The following is a 17,461-nucleotide window of genomic DNA, read 5'->3' as shown; positions in this document are numbered from 1 at the left end:
ATCTCTACATGTCAGAGTTGTTGTGAGGATTAAATAAGACATCAAAATGTTTAAAAATTACTACTGTTATAATCAAAAGCAAAAAAAATCTGAGGATTGTAATACTTAAACAAAATTTTCACTTTAACAAAAACATAGTATTTTAAACACAAGACTGCAGTGTACTGACATTTGTGAATTTAGAATAGTGAGACGTTTAAAAATATAAGAAATATTTTATACCCCAAATTTGCCATAGTTACACTTCCCCACAATTCATTCCTTTGGGAAAACTAGTCTCAAAACATACCAATTCTAAATTATTCAGGGTCTCCAGGAATGCTTGCTTCATATAAAATGCAATCTTGACTAATTAATGACATAGGCAGGTACTAAGAAGAGCAAGCACTATAAAGTCAAACTCTCTTGTAGAAATTCCTAGACTAAAGTCAACAGAAGGAAGAATACTAGGGCACTTCAAACAGAAGTGCCCTAGTATTTACTGCCAGCCACGCCTGTGGAAATTAGGAACCACCACTGAAATGTGAATTTATAAAATAAAAATAAACTACTTATTATATAACTACTGGTAAAGAAACTAAACTCTTTAAGAGACTAAAATTAAACATTTAGCCACGTAAAGAAAATTTCAAGAATGACAACAGATTTTGAAAAGCATTAAATGGAAATCAGAAAACATTGTGAATAGAGCCTCAATCTTTAAGAACAACACATTAGAAGAGGTGAACTGCTAATACTTCCTCATATGATGATGTCTGCTGAGTGTTAAAGGTAGAATAAAAGGGGCTAAGAATCATTACTGTTGGAATGGTCTTTCTTTATAGTGGAAACAATCCATGTATTTCATAGAACTAAGTTGAAAACCACCCTGTACATGACATTAAAACAGCTCAATATCTCATCCCAAATAAAGTAGTTGAATGATTACATTTACTAATTCCTTAAGAATTACAGACTAGTTCCCCAAATTTGGGGGATAATCATTGATTCCTACAAAAATTTCAGAATACGCTACCACCTATTTCAACATCAACTCAGATTTATATACCTCATTTTCAATGTAGCTGTTGATAAGATCTTGGCCCAATTGTCTACACAGGCTACTCTGGATAGGTAGGTCAATACTCTTGATTTTTCCTTTTTTAATGGTCTGGTTTAATCGGTCTTGTTTGTCTGAGGGAGCTGACTGCAAAAGAAATGCAAGAAAATCATAGTGCAAATTTCGAAAACTACCTTATAAAAACAGATTTAAGAGAGTAATTTCAGATGAAACAAAGCAAAAATCAAACAAAACTATTATCATCTACTATACTTTATTTAAAAACACTACTTTAATGCTAATAATATTTTATACTTTGTGTACACTAAACCTTTCCACATGAAAAACATTGGGCTGGAAATTCAAAACAAAACCACAATGAGATGCCACTTCACACCCACTAGGATGGCTATAATATAAAAAATGGAAAATGACAAGAGTTGGTGAGGATGTGGAGAAATTGGAACCCTCACATACTACAGGCAAGATTGTAAAATATGCTGCCATTTTAGAAACAGTTCAGCAATCGCTCAAAATACCAAACACAGAGATACCATGTGACCCAGCAATTCCAGTCCTAGGTACGTGCCAAAGAAAAATGAAAACATACAGCCATACAAAAACTTGTACATGATTGTTTATAATAGCATTATTCCTAATAGTCAAACAGTACGTAGAAGCAATCTACATGTCCATTAGCTGATGAATAAACAAAATGTGGTACGAATCTATAAAATGCAATATTATTCAGCCATAAAAAGGAATGAAGTACCAATACATCCTACAACCTGGATGAACCTTGAAGACATTAATGAAAGAAGTCAGTCACAAAGGACCACATATGGTATGGCCATATTTATATGAAATGTCCAGAATAGGCAAATCTAGAAAAACAGAAAGATTAATGGTTGTCTCGAGCTGGCAGGGAAAGGGTTAGGGAAGAACAGGAGTTACTGCTAAGGGTACAGGGCTTCTTTCTGGGGGGATGAAAATGTTATAAAATTGATTGTGATAATGGCCACAAAACTCCAAGTATATTAAAATAGCATTAAATTGTACACTTAAATGGGCAAATTGTATGGTATGTAAACTATATACTAATAAAGGTGTTAAAAACAATTATAAGCAAAAAATACTGGGTAAAAAAAAAATTTAGAAAAATAGGTTTCAGGTTTTAAATTACTTAAGAGCCTAGGATTTAAAACTGGATTGTCATAACCTGAGCAAAAATCTATACAGCCAACCAACAGATTAAATTCTGTTCAGGTTAGAAAAATCTGTGGAAGATGAAAGTTTAGAGCCATAGCAACATTCATCTGGGTGTTTTGGGACAGTGTCTCTGCCGTCTTTTGTGGGCAATGATTGACTGTCTCAGTAAAACAATGCCTCTCAATAACAGAGTCATTTATCCTTTAAATTTTCACTTTCAAAAATATTTGCTTTTGCACGAAGAAAATATACTATTATGCAGTCAAATGCTTACAGTGGTTAACTTTGAAATGCAGGGCTACTGCTAACTTAAGTTTTAGTCATTTGGCTTATTTCATTTTCTACTTTTAATGAGAAAAAAACTTACCAAAAAACACATTTTTTTCCTACCAAGAAGTTAATTTTACGTATACTATTGTCAGAGTTAATTCTTTAAAAAAAATCCTCTAATATAAATCTCTGAAATGTATTTATTCTGGTTATATGCTTTCAATACAATTCCACAGTACTAAGATTAAAAATATCAAGTGTATTAAAAGCATGCATTCTAAAGTAAATATATTAACTCAAATTATCAATCTCAAAAAGACACAACTATAGAAATAGTAAAACGAACCTTTGTTTTGGTTCCTGTATGATCAATTTCCTCTTCTGGGGTGTGTTCAGCGTGACATTTTTGATGACTTCCTTCTTCTTGGTCAACCTGCATTTTATCCTGGAAAGAAAATATGTAATTTATAGTATTTGTAGAATTTTTGTTTTTCTTTGTTTTTTTAAATAAACAGTATCTTAGAGTTCAAGACTGTTTTGAACTGTGTGAACACAGTAAAGTAAAAGTTCACTGTTTTTCAAATGAGAATAACTACAAATAAGAGGTAAGTAAAATGAAACGATCTATTTGATGCTATGAATAAATCTTGTTTCATTCACCTGTGGCCAAAACACTGCAAAATAAATGGAAAATTTTCAGGTCAAATTTATAAACCTAGATTCACAAAAGCAAGCTTTAACAAAATTAAACTTGACATGAGAAATGTTAATAAAGAACTTAATGAAGGAAAACTAACGTGAAAAACACACAAAATTTATGTATTACATAAATTCAATTATTTTTTAAAATGTAGTAAAATACTCAATACATCAAAATTGTCAAAGTAGATGTCTCTGAATTATTACAACACAAACATAAAAAACATTTTTAATGTAAAAAAGACAAACTTTCAACTGCCAAAATAGACTCTCTAGTTGGCACAGAATTGTTAAGTATTAGATTTTTCTGGTTTTCTTAATCTTATTCCATGACCATCAACCCAAAAAGATAGCTTGGACTTCAGGAATCAATGTAATTTAAGTCTTCTATTACATCTGGAATTATGCAAATACATAATACCCAGAAGGCTACCCTGAATAAATGCTTACTTGTACCAAGGAGAAAAACAAGTTAGAAGTGTTCTTAGTAGTTACAAGGTCAATTATTTTTGATAGTCCAACTCCCCCTGACCCTTCCCTTCCAACTGTACAATTTCTCCAACCCTGAAATTGAGGAGTAGTGAAAGAAGTGACAGTGGTGACTTGGGATAATGTAGGAAGAGATAAATATATTAACTCCATTTCATGTAATACCATGAAAAAATGCTGCCAATTAAATTGCCAAAATGTTTTATCACTTAGCCTTTTTATTTTATACTTAAAGAGCTGTTCTATTGTGTATATATATCTTTAAAGGAGAATTAAACAAATAAAGTGGTTAATATAAGTTTTAAAACTTCACATTCAGAATCCAATGCTTCTAAATCATTCAATTCAATTGTCAATGTCTGTATTCTTCCACACAGCACTGTCCTTTGTGCCATTGAGACCATTAATGACATACCATTTGTTTAAAAATTGCTCCAGTATGAGTCTCTAATATCTTCTTATAAGCCACTGACACCTATTTTGCAAGTTTTATGATGGTGTTTTCTTTATCTTACCAGGTGGAGTCAGTCAGTAGATTTTCAGACAACAACCAGAACTTGTGTTCCTTCTTTGAACTTGTTAACTGAAAAGTCAAGGGTTGCAATTGCATACTCCTGCCACTAAGAATAACAACTAAGTTCACACTGTACAGGTGATGAGAACTATGGCATTATTACTGCCATCGGCAACTATGAATAAAAAATATAATTTGCAAGACGCATGCCAGTTTCAGATACATTAAAACACAGCAGCAAATCAGAAATGCTAGGGAGGTAGGAAATGGGTGCCACACTCTGGTTTTTAGTGTCCAGGATTAACTAATATTATATAAAAACAACTAAAAGTCTCAGGAGACACTTTTAAGAAAAAGAAGGTGAAATGGTTATGAAGAACTCATCATAGAAGGCATACAGAGTTCTCTCAATGTGAGTAAAAATTAATATCAATGGATTAAATTTATCTCTGCTACAAGTTATTAAGAACTACAATTAAGAAAATTACTTTTCACCTATTATTCTTAGTGATAACTTATGAAAAATTGATTGTATCTTCACAACACATTAAGACATTTTCTTCTCCTCAGTTCAAGTAAACAAGACTAGCAAAATAATACATGAGTAGAATGAAAGAAAATGCCATGGTCCTTAAATGAAGTATTTTAAAGAGTAGTGGTAGAATTCTGATCAAATATGGACGATTTTACAATCCTTACGAATAAAAACAAACAAAAAGATAACCTTCACAAGGAAGAAATTATCTTGAAACTTATCAAAAAAAATCCATTCCTTTTTTTTATAAATAAGTACTGTATTAGTTTCAGGTGTAGAACAGTGATTAGACATTTATATAACTTACAAAGTGATACTGAAAGTTTTGGTACACCAAAAATCCATTCAAAATATGCACAAATACATGAAAAAAATCTAGGCATCTCTAATTATGACTGGGAAAAAGAAATCTAACACATGCCATTAAAAATATTGTACATAAAAAGATGAAAACTTTGTGCAAGGGAATAGAACCATGTTCTCTTAAGATACCTTCTACAGCACACCAAGAGTAAATACAGTTAGGGTCCCAAACTTTTTCATAAAATAAACAGTCAAAAATATGTCTTTTAGGATTACGGAACGTACAGCACATTTTTCTGCTCAACAGCATCCCCTAACAGCCCTGAAAAATTCTTCATCAAGCATGTATTTTCAATCTAAAATATGTGTACAGTTCAAAATTTATCAATCTGAATTGACTTTATTTGTAAGCGAAAAAGCTAGCCATAATACATGATTTTAATGGAAATAAAGACGAATTTAGAAAAGAAGACTCCCAACATACATATGCGCATGCTCCATATAATGCTGTGAAAGGTGCAGTCTCTGAAAACTATGTTACAATGTGAAAGATATACAGAATTTAATACAGAATTATTCTTTATTGCTTTTATTTAAAAAGTTTGTACTGATTTCTGCAGCAGAACTTCAGAGCAAAATCTTGGAAATTAATGTCTTCCACTATTAAATTACCAGTTGTGATTCAGATACTAGTATCTATTTTTTATCAGAGGAACTTGAGAACGAATTCTTACATACCACATCATCTTTGCTTTCATTCTTAAACGAAGTTTCTGTCTCCATAGGAATATCACTGTGATCCCCTTCTACATTTTGCTTCTCAATTACTGATGCACTAGCCACACTGAAGATTCCGTGGATATTAATGCGAACTTTAACCTTTACTTTGGAACTATCACCATCAGACTGTGGAAAAACATTCTGAATAGTGAAGCTCCCTTAAGGAAAAAAGAGCTTTGATCAGTACATGGGCTTCAGAGTAACTCATTCAATTCATTAATTCAATAATCTGACTATCATCTTTCTGATGCTGGCAAATAACTGTAAAATTATTATCACATCCAGATTTATTACTGTGGGATAGACATTATCCCCAGATCACCGTTTTTACACCTTAATAAACCTGGTATTAAAACTCAGAAAGGTTAAGTAACCTGCCCCAAATCATCCAGGCTAGGAAAAAAGAGTTGGGATTTAACCAAGCACAATCTGACTCAAGGGAATATAACCTTTAAGAATAGTTTATAATATTGCTATTCTAAAACCAAAATAACGAAATTCAATTTCTGACCTTGAAAACCAAATAGATATTACCCCTTTTTGCTACAAGCTTTGCAAATCATAATCATCTTGGTAACTCATAAATAAAGCAATTTAAACATTTCCTGGATTTTTCCTATAGCAAAATTGCTAAAGTTACTTGGTCACTAATACCTACAGAGGTCTTATTAATTTTTCACTTTCAGAAAGCTGTTTTATTTTTCCAAAAAAAAAACACCTCAAATATATAATGATATCCATAGTAGAGAGAGAATACTAGACAGAAAAACTGAGTAGTAAAAACTCTGGTTGACCAGTACTGAGGGTTGAATTGTGTCCCCCCGCCCCTAAATTCAAGTGGAAATTCTACTGGCCAGTACTTCGGAAGGTGACCTTATTTGAAGACAGGGTCTTAACAGAAGTTAATCAAGTTAAAATGAGGTCATACGAGTGGGCTCTAATCCAATAACTGGTATCCATATTTGGAGACATACACATACAGAGAGAATGTTATGTGAACATGAAGATGGCCATCCACAAACCAAGAAGAGAGGTCTGGAATGGATCCTTCCCTCACAGCCCTCAAAGGAAGCAATCCAGCCAACAGCTTGATTCTGGACTTCTAGCCTGCAGAACTGTGAGCCAAATTTCTATTGTTTAAGCCACCATGTTTGTGGTACTTTGTTACAAAAGCCCTGGAAAACTAATACTACCTTCAATAATTTATGTCTACTACTTTAAATAATGTACTTGAAATATTTATGTCGTCCCCTTTCTAGCCTATCAGTAAAAGCAGCATATATGGAGAATTTTAAAACTTAAAAACTATTCCTTCATACTGTTTTGTATCTTCAAAAATATTACTCAACTAAAATGAATACTACAGTCTCCTGTTCTTACTTTCATATTAATCCAATAATAGTCTATTTGTTGCCACTGAACATAAGTTTCAAACAAGAATACATAGTCTGGCAGCACAACTACAGTTTACTGATTGAGTTTTTCCATTAAAAAATAACCCTCACCCAAACCTTTCAACCAATTACAAAGCATTTCAAATACAGTTGTCAAAATGAATTAAAAATACTCAAACCTGCTGTTATTCCAGAAATAACCTTTGAGCACTAAATAGTGAGTGCATGTTTAGAAAAAGGTAAAAATATCTTTGTTTAAAAAATCCAGTGTTAGATTAGCTTAAATATCAATTTGTTTCACTGATTCAAGTATTAACATATTTATAAAAGGCCAAAAAATTTACGAAATTTTTTTTGAATTCTCTCACCAATTCTTGGATCAGGATATGGCACATCATGTAAATTAGTATAAAATGCTTCTAATTCAAATGGTTCCTTTTTGTGGAAAGTAATGACTTTTGAGAATGGGGCAGGATGGTTCTTACAGAATACTTCACATTCCCTAAAATGGAATGAGAAAACACTCAGTTAAAAACAAACAGAAGTTGCTTATGAAGCTGGTTACAGAATCTGTCTCATTTTTAATCTATAAGCAGCAATTACAAAGACCTCTACGGATAAATGTAAAAAAAGGAATTTGTTTTTGATATAAACCTGCATTTTCATAGGCTTATGGTTCCAAGTTTTTAGACTGTCTGTCATAGTAATAGACAATTCTATCCTACTAAAAAGAAAAAAATTACCCGAAAATAGTTATATCTTAAGGCCAATACATAGGGATTACTTTTTTGTTCACATATGAAGTCCAAATCTTATTCATTAGTTCCCCAAAATACATGTCATTTGTAACTATTTTTATTCTAGTTCTTTTTAAAAAGAACTTTTCTTTGGAAGTAATTTCTAACTTACAGAAAGGTGCAAAAAGGACAAAGAACACCTGTATATAACTTCTACCTAGATTTGCTACTGTGAACATTTTTACTCCCATTTATTTTATCATTTGAGTGAACACACAGTATCGGTGCATGTGTATATTTTTTTCTGAACTAATTGAGGGTGCTACATACATTTATAGCTCTTTACTCCTTACTACTTCAATGTGTATTTTCTAATAGAGATATTCTCTAAAACCGTATTTCCCCGAAAACAAGACCTAGCCGGAAAATCAGCTCTAATGCATCTGTTGGAGCAAAAATTAATATAAGACCCGGTCTTATTTAACTATAATATAAGATGGGGGTTTATATAAGACTGTGTCTGATATAATATAATATAATGTAAGACCCGGTCTTACATTAATTTTTGCTCCAAAAGACGCATTAGAGCTGACTGTCTGGCTAGGTCTTATTTTTGGGGAAACACGGTATAACCACAACCTTACAAATTTACACAGCTGTCAACCTCATAAATTTACACTGACACTTTGATCTAAACTCCATATTCCATTTTTTTCAGTTAATATTAGTAACGTCCTTAACAGTATCTTCTTTCCATCACAGTGAATTTTAAAACCTACAAAGTAATTCCTATTACTTAGTGTAACAGAAATGATTTATAACTATTGTTTATAAACTCATTGCTTTAATACTATAGCATCATCCTATTAATCCTATTAATTATGCAAGGTTTGAAAATTTCACATTCATGGACTTTTACCTCTATTCTACTATTCAAGAACCTACCATCATTTCCTTCACAAGGATATATTTACTTTTCAATTTAATTCCTCATACACTTCCTTACAATTTTTTTCCTGAGTCACTTACACCTGTTAATAAAAATAGCTTTAAAGAATATTTCTGGCCTCGAAACTGACATTAACACATGTGATTTAAATGCTCTGCCAAACGTTCAGATGAGATTGATAATCCATATTTTTGAAATCTGTGCAAAATTTCAATTTCTTAATGTGGATGTATAGTACACAGAACAAAAGATTTAAAAGCAACTTCAAAAATTAAATACAGCTTTATTTTATTACACAAGGTTCTGAAAAATAGTCAAATATAGTATTTGAAACACAAATTTTTATTTTGGTAGGAAAGCAAGGTATTTAAATTCTGGGCAATTCATGGAAATGAAAATGTAAACGTCAATACAAGTTTAAAAGGCTGTAGCTCACAATAATTAGAAACAAAAATTTAGTGACAATGTACTGTATTTTTACTGTTAAGATTAAAAGTATAGGAGAAAATGAGCTAGAACAGATAATCTAACACAATGTTAACAGGAATATAAATTGATAATTTGGCAGTGTTAGTTAAAATAAATGTACATACTCTTTGGCTCAATTTCACTCCTACAGTTATCTTACAGATAACCAAACACAACTAAACAAGGAAATGTGTACAAGGATGTTCCCAATGGCACTGCTCAACACAGGAAAAATGTGACTTTCAAGTGTATTGGTTAAATGAACTATGGCATAAACAATTGTTGAAAAAAGTTACTGTCTATTGGCATGGAAGGGCAATATATAACATATTTAAAAAAGCAAGTTGCACTGGAAGTATACAGATGACCGATGTATGCATTAAAAAGGGCATGCTTTTATTCTTGGGTGTTTCTTCTAAATGACTGGATAGACAGATACACACTTAGCTGTTAACAATGGTTACCTCTGTGAAATGGGCAAAGGAGGAGATAGGATATGGCAAATGCAGGTTGTTAAATACCTATCCTACAATTTTTGTTTGAAAATAAGATTTCACTTTTATAATAAAATATTAATTAAAAATGTTTTCATGATTTACAGATTATATATCGTTTGTATATTCTTCTTCATAACATTTTATTTAAATGTGTTTGAGAATTTTAAGAAGTGTAAGTTCCTTTCATTCACAAAAGTATGTTCAATTGGTTATTTATGACAGGCTCTAACCAAAGCTTTAGAAGTCACTTACCCAGTTCCATCTTCAAAAGAGGTCTTCCATCTTAATGTGATTGAATAGGGAACAACGTCTGTTATGGAAAATTCACGCACTTTAAATGCTGGTGAGAGAATTGCACACTGCAAATAAGAGGTACACCATGTTTAAATTAACAAACACAAAACATACCCTATGTTACTCTTGATTAAATTGCTTAATAAAGTTCTTGTAATAAAATTGTTACATTATAAAAATTACGTTTAAAGTAACTAGCTAAAATTTAAAAGTGTCAGAGTACTCTTTCTGTGACCTTACAAAAATGTAATATAAAATACTTTTAAATCTCAAAAAAGAATTTAAATGTAAATAATTACAAGAATTCATAAAATAAATGTTCTTTAAGTACAATTAGAGACATATTATGACAGTCTAAATATGTAAGAGGGAAAGACACAAGACCTACTTTTCAAGGAACAATTTCAATTTACTGTAGCCTTCTGAAAAGTGGTCAGAACAGATTATATTAAAATTCCCTTTAGGCTTACCACCATATTTCTGGAAAAACACATTCTTAAAAAAAAAGACTAATAATCATACCTGTAATGCACATCCTCTTGCAACAGCTTCATCAGCATTTAACGTGGTACTTATGTCTTTAAGAAAGAATTTAGTGATTTGTTCCTTCACTGCAGGAATTCGCGTTGCTCCCCCTACAATTTCTATACTACTTATGTCTTCACGTTGTAAGTCTAGAAAGGAGAATGTTTTTATTTACACTGACACTTTGATCTAAACTCCATATTCCATTTTTTTCAGTTAATTATTAGTAACATCCTTAACAGTATCTTCTTTCCACCACAGTGAATTTTAAAACCTACAAAGTAATTGCTATTACTTAGTGTAACAGAAATGATTTATAACTATTGTTTATAAACTCATTGCTTTAATACTATAGCATCATTCTATTAATCCTATTAATAATGCAAGGTTTGAAAATTTTATTTGTGAAAAATAAGACAGTCTTTAGAAAATGTGAAAAGTAGACTTTGGAAAGTACTTTTTAAAAAAAGTACATTTTTTAATTTTTTCAAACAAGAATAAGTGGAAAGAACATAAAAACAAATTTTGGAAAAAGGCAAAATTTAATAAATATTAATTATGTGTCAGGTACTGCACATGGAGTGACGACAATAAGATGACAGAGTGACAATAAGAACAGAAAAGCACCTCCTGAGCTCTAAAGGGACTCTTCAGAGTCCTTCAGTTTTCTAACTTCCATCTCACAAATTCCCATAGAATGTTTTTAATTGATTACTAAAACCTTAACAAGAGACAATCATGTCCGCATTTCTACTGTACTTTCATCTTAGAATCTTCTATATACCTATATAAAAACACCTCCAAACATAACCAGCGGTAGTTTTAAGATATAAACCATAAAATGGACCAGGAGGAGTTCTCATAAACCCAGATTTCTAGTGCCTTACTCTTACGAATTAAGAATGAGTTATAATCTTCTCTAAAATAAAAAATACAAATCTTTAAAAAACACATGAAGTTTTTACTGCTTTTACCATTCTGTATCCCATTTAAGAGAGTAACAACATGACAGTTTTGATGATTAGCCTAGTTATTTCCACTTACTAGCTTGTTCCATTACTGCTTTTAAAGGTGGTTCAACCCTGGCCAAGAGGGAAGCACATAATTGTTCAAATTGAGCCCTGTGGGAAAAAGAAATAAAATTCACGATTTTGAGATCTAAAAAATGAGTATGTCTTCTAAAATAACAGAATCTAAACATTATAAAATAAGCAAAGACTTTTCCAAATAAAAACATACATAGTACCTGTTCATTTTACTAGAAACATCAAGGTCATTCATGAAACACTCAATGTTCAGTGGAAGGTCTGATGCATTTGCACTCATTAGCTTCTTTAGTTTTTCACATTCCTGATATAAACGCAACAAGGCCCGAGAGTTTTCTTTCACATTTATCTTATATTTGGTCTTGAATTCTTCACAGAAGTAGTCTACTAAAGCCTCATCAAAGTTCCTGCCACCCAAATATGGATCAAAGGTGGTAGCCAAGACCTGTTTAATTGAAAAAATAGAACTGCATTTTCATAAATATAGATGCTTTCAAAATAACAATAACAAAAACCTTTTAAAATTAAAATCAAAGCCAAAAAACCTTGTCAAAAACCACAGGGGTACAAAATTTGGAATCACTTATATTAATTATCATTTATATTTAGCCAATATATTTATCTACTCTGAATTATCTGCTTTAGATTACAGACCCACATATCATAATTTAAACGTAATTTGAAATCACTGAGTTACAACAACTAAAACTTCATTTCACATCCTCTGGTTCTACAACAGCACTGAACAGGTAGGCCAAAAACTAAGTTTAGGAAAACAAAGAAACGGTCCTAAGCACATAACCAAAGACAAAGCAGCTAAGAAAAGCTTATCTAATGATTAAATCTAAAATACTGTAATTGATCATTTATAGATCAAGAATTAAGCCTTCAATTATTAACAAAAAACTGAAACAAAAGAATATGAGACCAAAAAAATAAATAACAGTGAAGAGAGACAAAAATTTAATATAGTAAGCCTGCTGAGCAATAAGCCCCAGCCAATAGACAGAATAGACAAGGAGAGGAATATAGGAGAGGAATAGACAAGTCACAAAACTTCAACACTAGAGCTCTTGAAGACACAGAAGATACTTAGTCTCTCTCCCCAGGGTAGAGAGTACAAATGGCTACTTACAATAGTGACTACTGAAAAAAACAGAATGCTACTGTCTGTATGGGTCGTCAGTTTTGTTTCACAAGGTTGGGTGGTGGAACAGTGGTAAACATGACAGTAGTATGTGAGTGTAATCTCACTGGTATGTCATCCCACAGACTAGCACGAAAATCCATGGATAGATTTTTCATGATGTCCAGCATTACTCAAAATTAAATGAAAAATTGTGTTGGTATGTGACAAGTGTGAATGTGCATCCTTCTGGAGAAAAGGCCATAGCTTTTATCAGACTTTCAAAGGGGTCTATGATCTACTCTAACTAAGGTGCCGTGTTTCCCCGAAAATAAGACCTAGCCGGACCATCGACTCTAATGTGTCTTTTGGAGCAAAAATTAGTATAAGACCCAGTCTTATACTAATTTAATACAATATAATATAAGACTGGGTCTTATATTAATTTTTGCTCCAAAAGACCCATTAGAACTGATGGTCTGGCTAGGTCTTATTTTCGGGGAAACAGGGTATCTACTAAAAAGAAAGGAAAATGTTTTTTAATTAAGTTAAAATTCAAAACTAAATACCAAGGTTTACATTAATTTACAGAAAAATACCCTATAATCAGTATTAGTCATTTTCCTTTAATTTTCTGATTATAAGGATGTTATTATAGTAATATAAACTATAAGACAAAAAGCTCTAAAGGTGTTCGATAACCCAAAGCATTTCATCTTCTATGTAAGTTCTGCACGTGTGCATAATGGAGAGAATGTGTAAATCTGGGTAAGATAATCAACGTACAAATGAATCTAAAACCAAATACAGACTATAAGAAGATAAGCACATAGAAGTAATGCCACATGGTAGAAAATTTTGAGTAGGACTTCTTGATAGAAAGGCTTCTAAAAACTGGAATAATTTTATAATAGAAAATGTTTCCTAAGTATATTCATGGATCAACATGTCATTTATTTATGCTCCCTGATAGTTGACTTAACTCCTCAACAATAACACATATAGTTAATGCGTATTCTAGTATCTACTATGTGGCATTCCAAGAATTTTACACAAATTAACTCATTTTGCCCTCAAAAATTCTATGAAATAGTTATTGCTATTATCCTCAGGTGACAAATCTGAGTTTTAGGGAGGTGAAGTAATTCGCTCACAGTTTTTATGTGGCAGAGCCAGGATTTAAACCCAATCATTAAGGTTCTCTGTATAGTCTTATATGCTCTTTACCATTCAAGTTAAGTATTGCAAGTCATTATTTACTTACTTTAAGTTTTCCTTTGTTAAAAGCACAAATTGAGACTTGGTAGGCAGAATGTCCCATATCAATAAATATTACATTTCTTGGTTTCTCATCTAGTGGGGGAAGATCCTGTTTATAAATCCCATATGCTAATGCAACTGTGTTAAGAAGAACAAATTAGGTTAACTTCAGCATAGAAATCACATGGAAAACAGGTAAATCACTTAGCTAATACACACTTTAAAACACAGTAGAGCAATACAAATTACTGATTTCAAAGTAACTTTTCATAATTTGCTGAATTAATGTTTTTGATTTTATTTTTTCTTTACCCATTTATAACTCTATTATATAGATGCTTTGTATTAGTCAGAAAAAAAAACAACAGGATTTTTCTGACGGTGATTTCAAACTGCACAGTGCTCACCTGCAGTAGTTTCATTCATCAATCTTAAACAATTTAAACCTGCAACCTGGGCTGCGGCCATCACAGATCTTCTCTCAGCATCAGTGAAAAAGCTAGGAATCTGGTATTTAAAAGCAATAATTAAGTATATTAATTTGATGTAATAGATTTTACTTAAACATTTCATCAGCTGAAAAAGGTAAGATAATTGCACTAAAACTTGTGTACAGCTTAAGGAAAACAATGGTATTCTAATTAAATAAATGAGAAAATATACTAGTTTATTTTTTAAGTTTGGCAATTCTATACCATAAAATGTTGACCTATAAAATACTGACCTAAAGTACAAACACAAATTTAAAGCAATTAATAAGATGGAGTAATATTGCAGGATTTCCAAAATATGTTACTTTAAATCCTTCTTGTGTTGGTCTGGCCTATGAAAAAACACTTTTGTTCATCTTTAATGATGAAAAGTTAAAAACCAAACAGTCTGTTAAAATGAAATTGGTTAAATATACTATGGTATATCCATATATAATGGAATCCTATGTAGCTGTTAGAAAGAATCAGGGAGATCTGAACTGTCATGGAATAGTTTCGTTAGTACGTTAAAAAATGCATGCATAACATGATTTTCTTTTTGTGTATGTATATGCTACCAGAAGAATATTATTCCAAATGTTTACAATGGTCATATTTCAAAGGGAAAGGGGAACTCGACTGCAGGGGACTTATGAACATGTATTTCTGTTAAGATCACCAAAAAAACATTAAATATATTTTTATTAAAAAATAAATTCAGGCTTAAACTTATAATTAAGATGTACTTATACTTCATTCTATCAAACTAAGAAGCACTTTGATTTGGTTGACAAACAGATTTCTAAAAATCTAGTTAAGTATATCGACGTACAAAATGACCTGGGATTCTTCCAATTTTAAGTTGTAACTTGTCTCCTCCAATTTTATTGCTTTTTGAATTTAGAAATTTCAGTTAACAGACTAACTAAACACAGGAAAAGAACTTGAATTTTGATAAGGCGTGTTTATCTTGATTTTGGTATTATCCTTCTGACAAAAATGTAAATTATATGCAGGGTTCATTTAATATTCATTGAGCACTTCAGTATCAGGTACCTTCCTGGTTGCTAGGAATATAGCAGTGCATAACACTGCAAGAAAACTTCCCCTTGTATAGCTCACATTGTGTTATTGCAAAGTTATTAACCTACAAAGTTAATAATGGCCAAGAAGTTCATAATTCTCTGTTCTAGAAATAATTTCTGACACCAAAGTAAAATCAAGTACAGCTAAATAAAGAGGGGTGGATATGAATTTAAGATGGGTTTTAAAATCTGCACCATTCTGACATATACTTTCAAGTGCAGTATGACGGAAGAGTTATGAGTACAGACCTGGGAATGAACTGTCTGGGTTTGATTTCTGGCTTGACTGCTTATTAGCTGTATTGATTTTGGACAAGTCATTTAACTTCTCTGTGCATCAGTCTTTTCATCTTTAAAACTAGGGTTAACAATATCCTACCTCCTAGACTCATCCTGAGGATTAAGTGGGTCAATATATATTAAATGCCTATAGCAGCGCCTGGCCAATGGTAAACTACTATTATGCCCTATTACTAAGCAGCTGGAAAACAAAATATTAAGCTCTAATATTTTTCTCTCAGTTAAAGAATTCCAAGTATCTATGAAAAAAACCAATTACTAAATTCACTAAAGACTTAATCTGATTCTATTTTTCTGATGACATGAGACTCTTGAACTTAGGTTGTCAAGTTTGATAGTATTAGAAATATATTCAAATTTAGGTGATAATATAACTTAAAAACTAGTTATCAATATATAATGGGATCTCAAGAGATAAGGTAAATTATTAAATGTTTTGTTAAGTAATCCTTAAAGAAATTTCTTTCTGAAAAATACTGCATGATCTCACCCCTATGTGGAATCTGAATTCATAGAAGTAGAGAGTAGAATGGTGGTTACCAGGGGCAAGGAGGTGAGGAAATGGAGACATGTTGGCCAAAGGGTTTAAAGTTTCAGTTATATAGGATGAATATGTTTTAGAAATCTAATGTACAGCATGGCATCTATAGTTAGTACTACTGTATTGTATCCTGATTTTCTACAAAGTAGGTATCAGGGGCTCTCATCACAAAAACAAAACAAAAAAAGTAATTATATGAGGAGATGTTAGCTTGACTGCAGTAATCATTTCACTATGTATATGTATATTAAAGCATCACACTGTACATCTTATATACAAATAATTTTTATTAAAGGCACAAGGGAATTTTGAGGGTGATAGATATGTTAATTATTGATAGTGATGATGGTTCTTTGGGTGCATGCATATGTCAAAACTTCTGAAAGTATACATGTTAAATATATGCAATTTATCATTTATCATTTTAAAAAAAGATCTTTTCTTTCTAATATATAATTTACACAATCTCAAAGTTCCAACCTGGAATTTTCAACCTTCGCCATAAAATTTTAAGTCCTTAGAGGTGGTTAAGTGCTACCTGAAAAGATGCTTAAGGATAACTGGCAATTACATCAGTCACGAACTAATCACATACATTAGTTTTTAAGATTCACTGATTATAACAAATGAAACTCAATCCTGAATTTTACCAAATAAAATCATCTCTTTTAAATGTAAAAGTAAAAATAGGTTTAGGTTATTTAGTGGATATGGGCAGAAAGAGCAGAGAAGTGAAGAATAATACTTAATACAATACTTATTCATGGCTTCACTTTCCATGGTTTCAGTTCCCGTGGTCAACTGAAGTCTGAAGATTGTAAATGGAAAATTCCAGAAATAAACAATTCATATGTTTTAAATTGTGTGCTGTTCTGAGTAGTGTGATGAAATCTTGAGCCATACCACTAGGTCCTGCCTGGGATGTGACTCA

The 17,461-nt window shown here is 31.6% G+C and overlaps 1 protein-coding gene across 3 annotated transcripts in view; it reads right to left on the bottom strand.

The window, feature by feature from the left end:
* Window positions 1-17,461, bottom strand: part of HSPA4L (heat shock protein family A (Hsp70) member 4 like) — a 44,086-nt gene that overhangs the window by 14,122 nt on the left and 12,503 nt on the right. For all 3 annotated transcript variants that reach the window (XM_081076909.1, XM_081076908.1, XM_081076910.1), the window contains exons 6-15: window positions 14,542-14,641; window positions 14,139-14,272; window positions 11,949-12,193; window positions 11,747-11,823; window positions 10,700-10,851; window positions 10,136-10,242; window positions 7,601-7,734; window positions 5,797-5,996; window positions 2,865-2,963; window positions 1,049-1,186 (exon numbers count right to left, since the gene is read on the bottom strand). In XM_081076909.1, coding sequence (XP_080933035.1) covers window positions 1,049-1,186; window positions 2,865-2,963; window positions 5,797-5,996; window positions 7,601-7,734; window positions 10,136-10,242; window positions 10,700-10,851; window positions 11,747-11,823; window positions 11,949-12,193; window positions 14,139-14,272; window positions 14,542-14,641 — 1,386 coding nt within the window. The remainder of the gene's footprint in view (window positions 1-1,048; window positions 1,187-2,864; window positions 2,964-5,796; window positions 5,997-7,600; window positions 7,735-10,135; window positions 10,243-10,699; window positions 10,852-11,746; window positions 11,824-11,948; window positions 12,194-14,138; window positions 14,273-14,541; window positions 14,642-17,461) is intronic.

The sequence above is a fragment of the Rhinolophus hipposideros genome (assembly GCF_964194185.1).
Source record: "Rhinolophus hipposideros genome assembly, chromosome: 16".
NCBI lineage: Eukaryota > Metazoa > Chordata > Mammalia > Chiroptera > Rhinolophidae > Rhinolophus > Rhinolophus hipposideros.
This window is presented reverse-complemented; position numbering and strand designations above follow the sequence as displayed.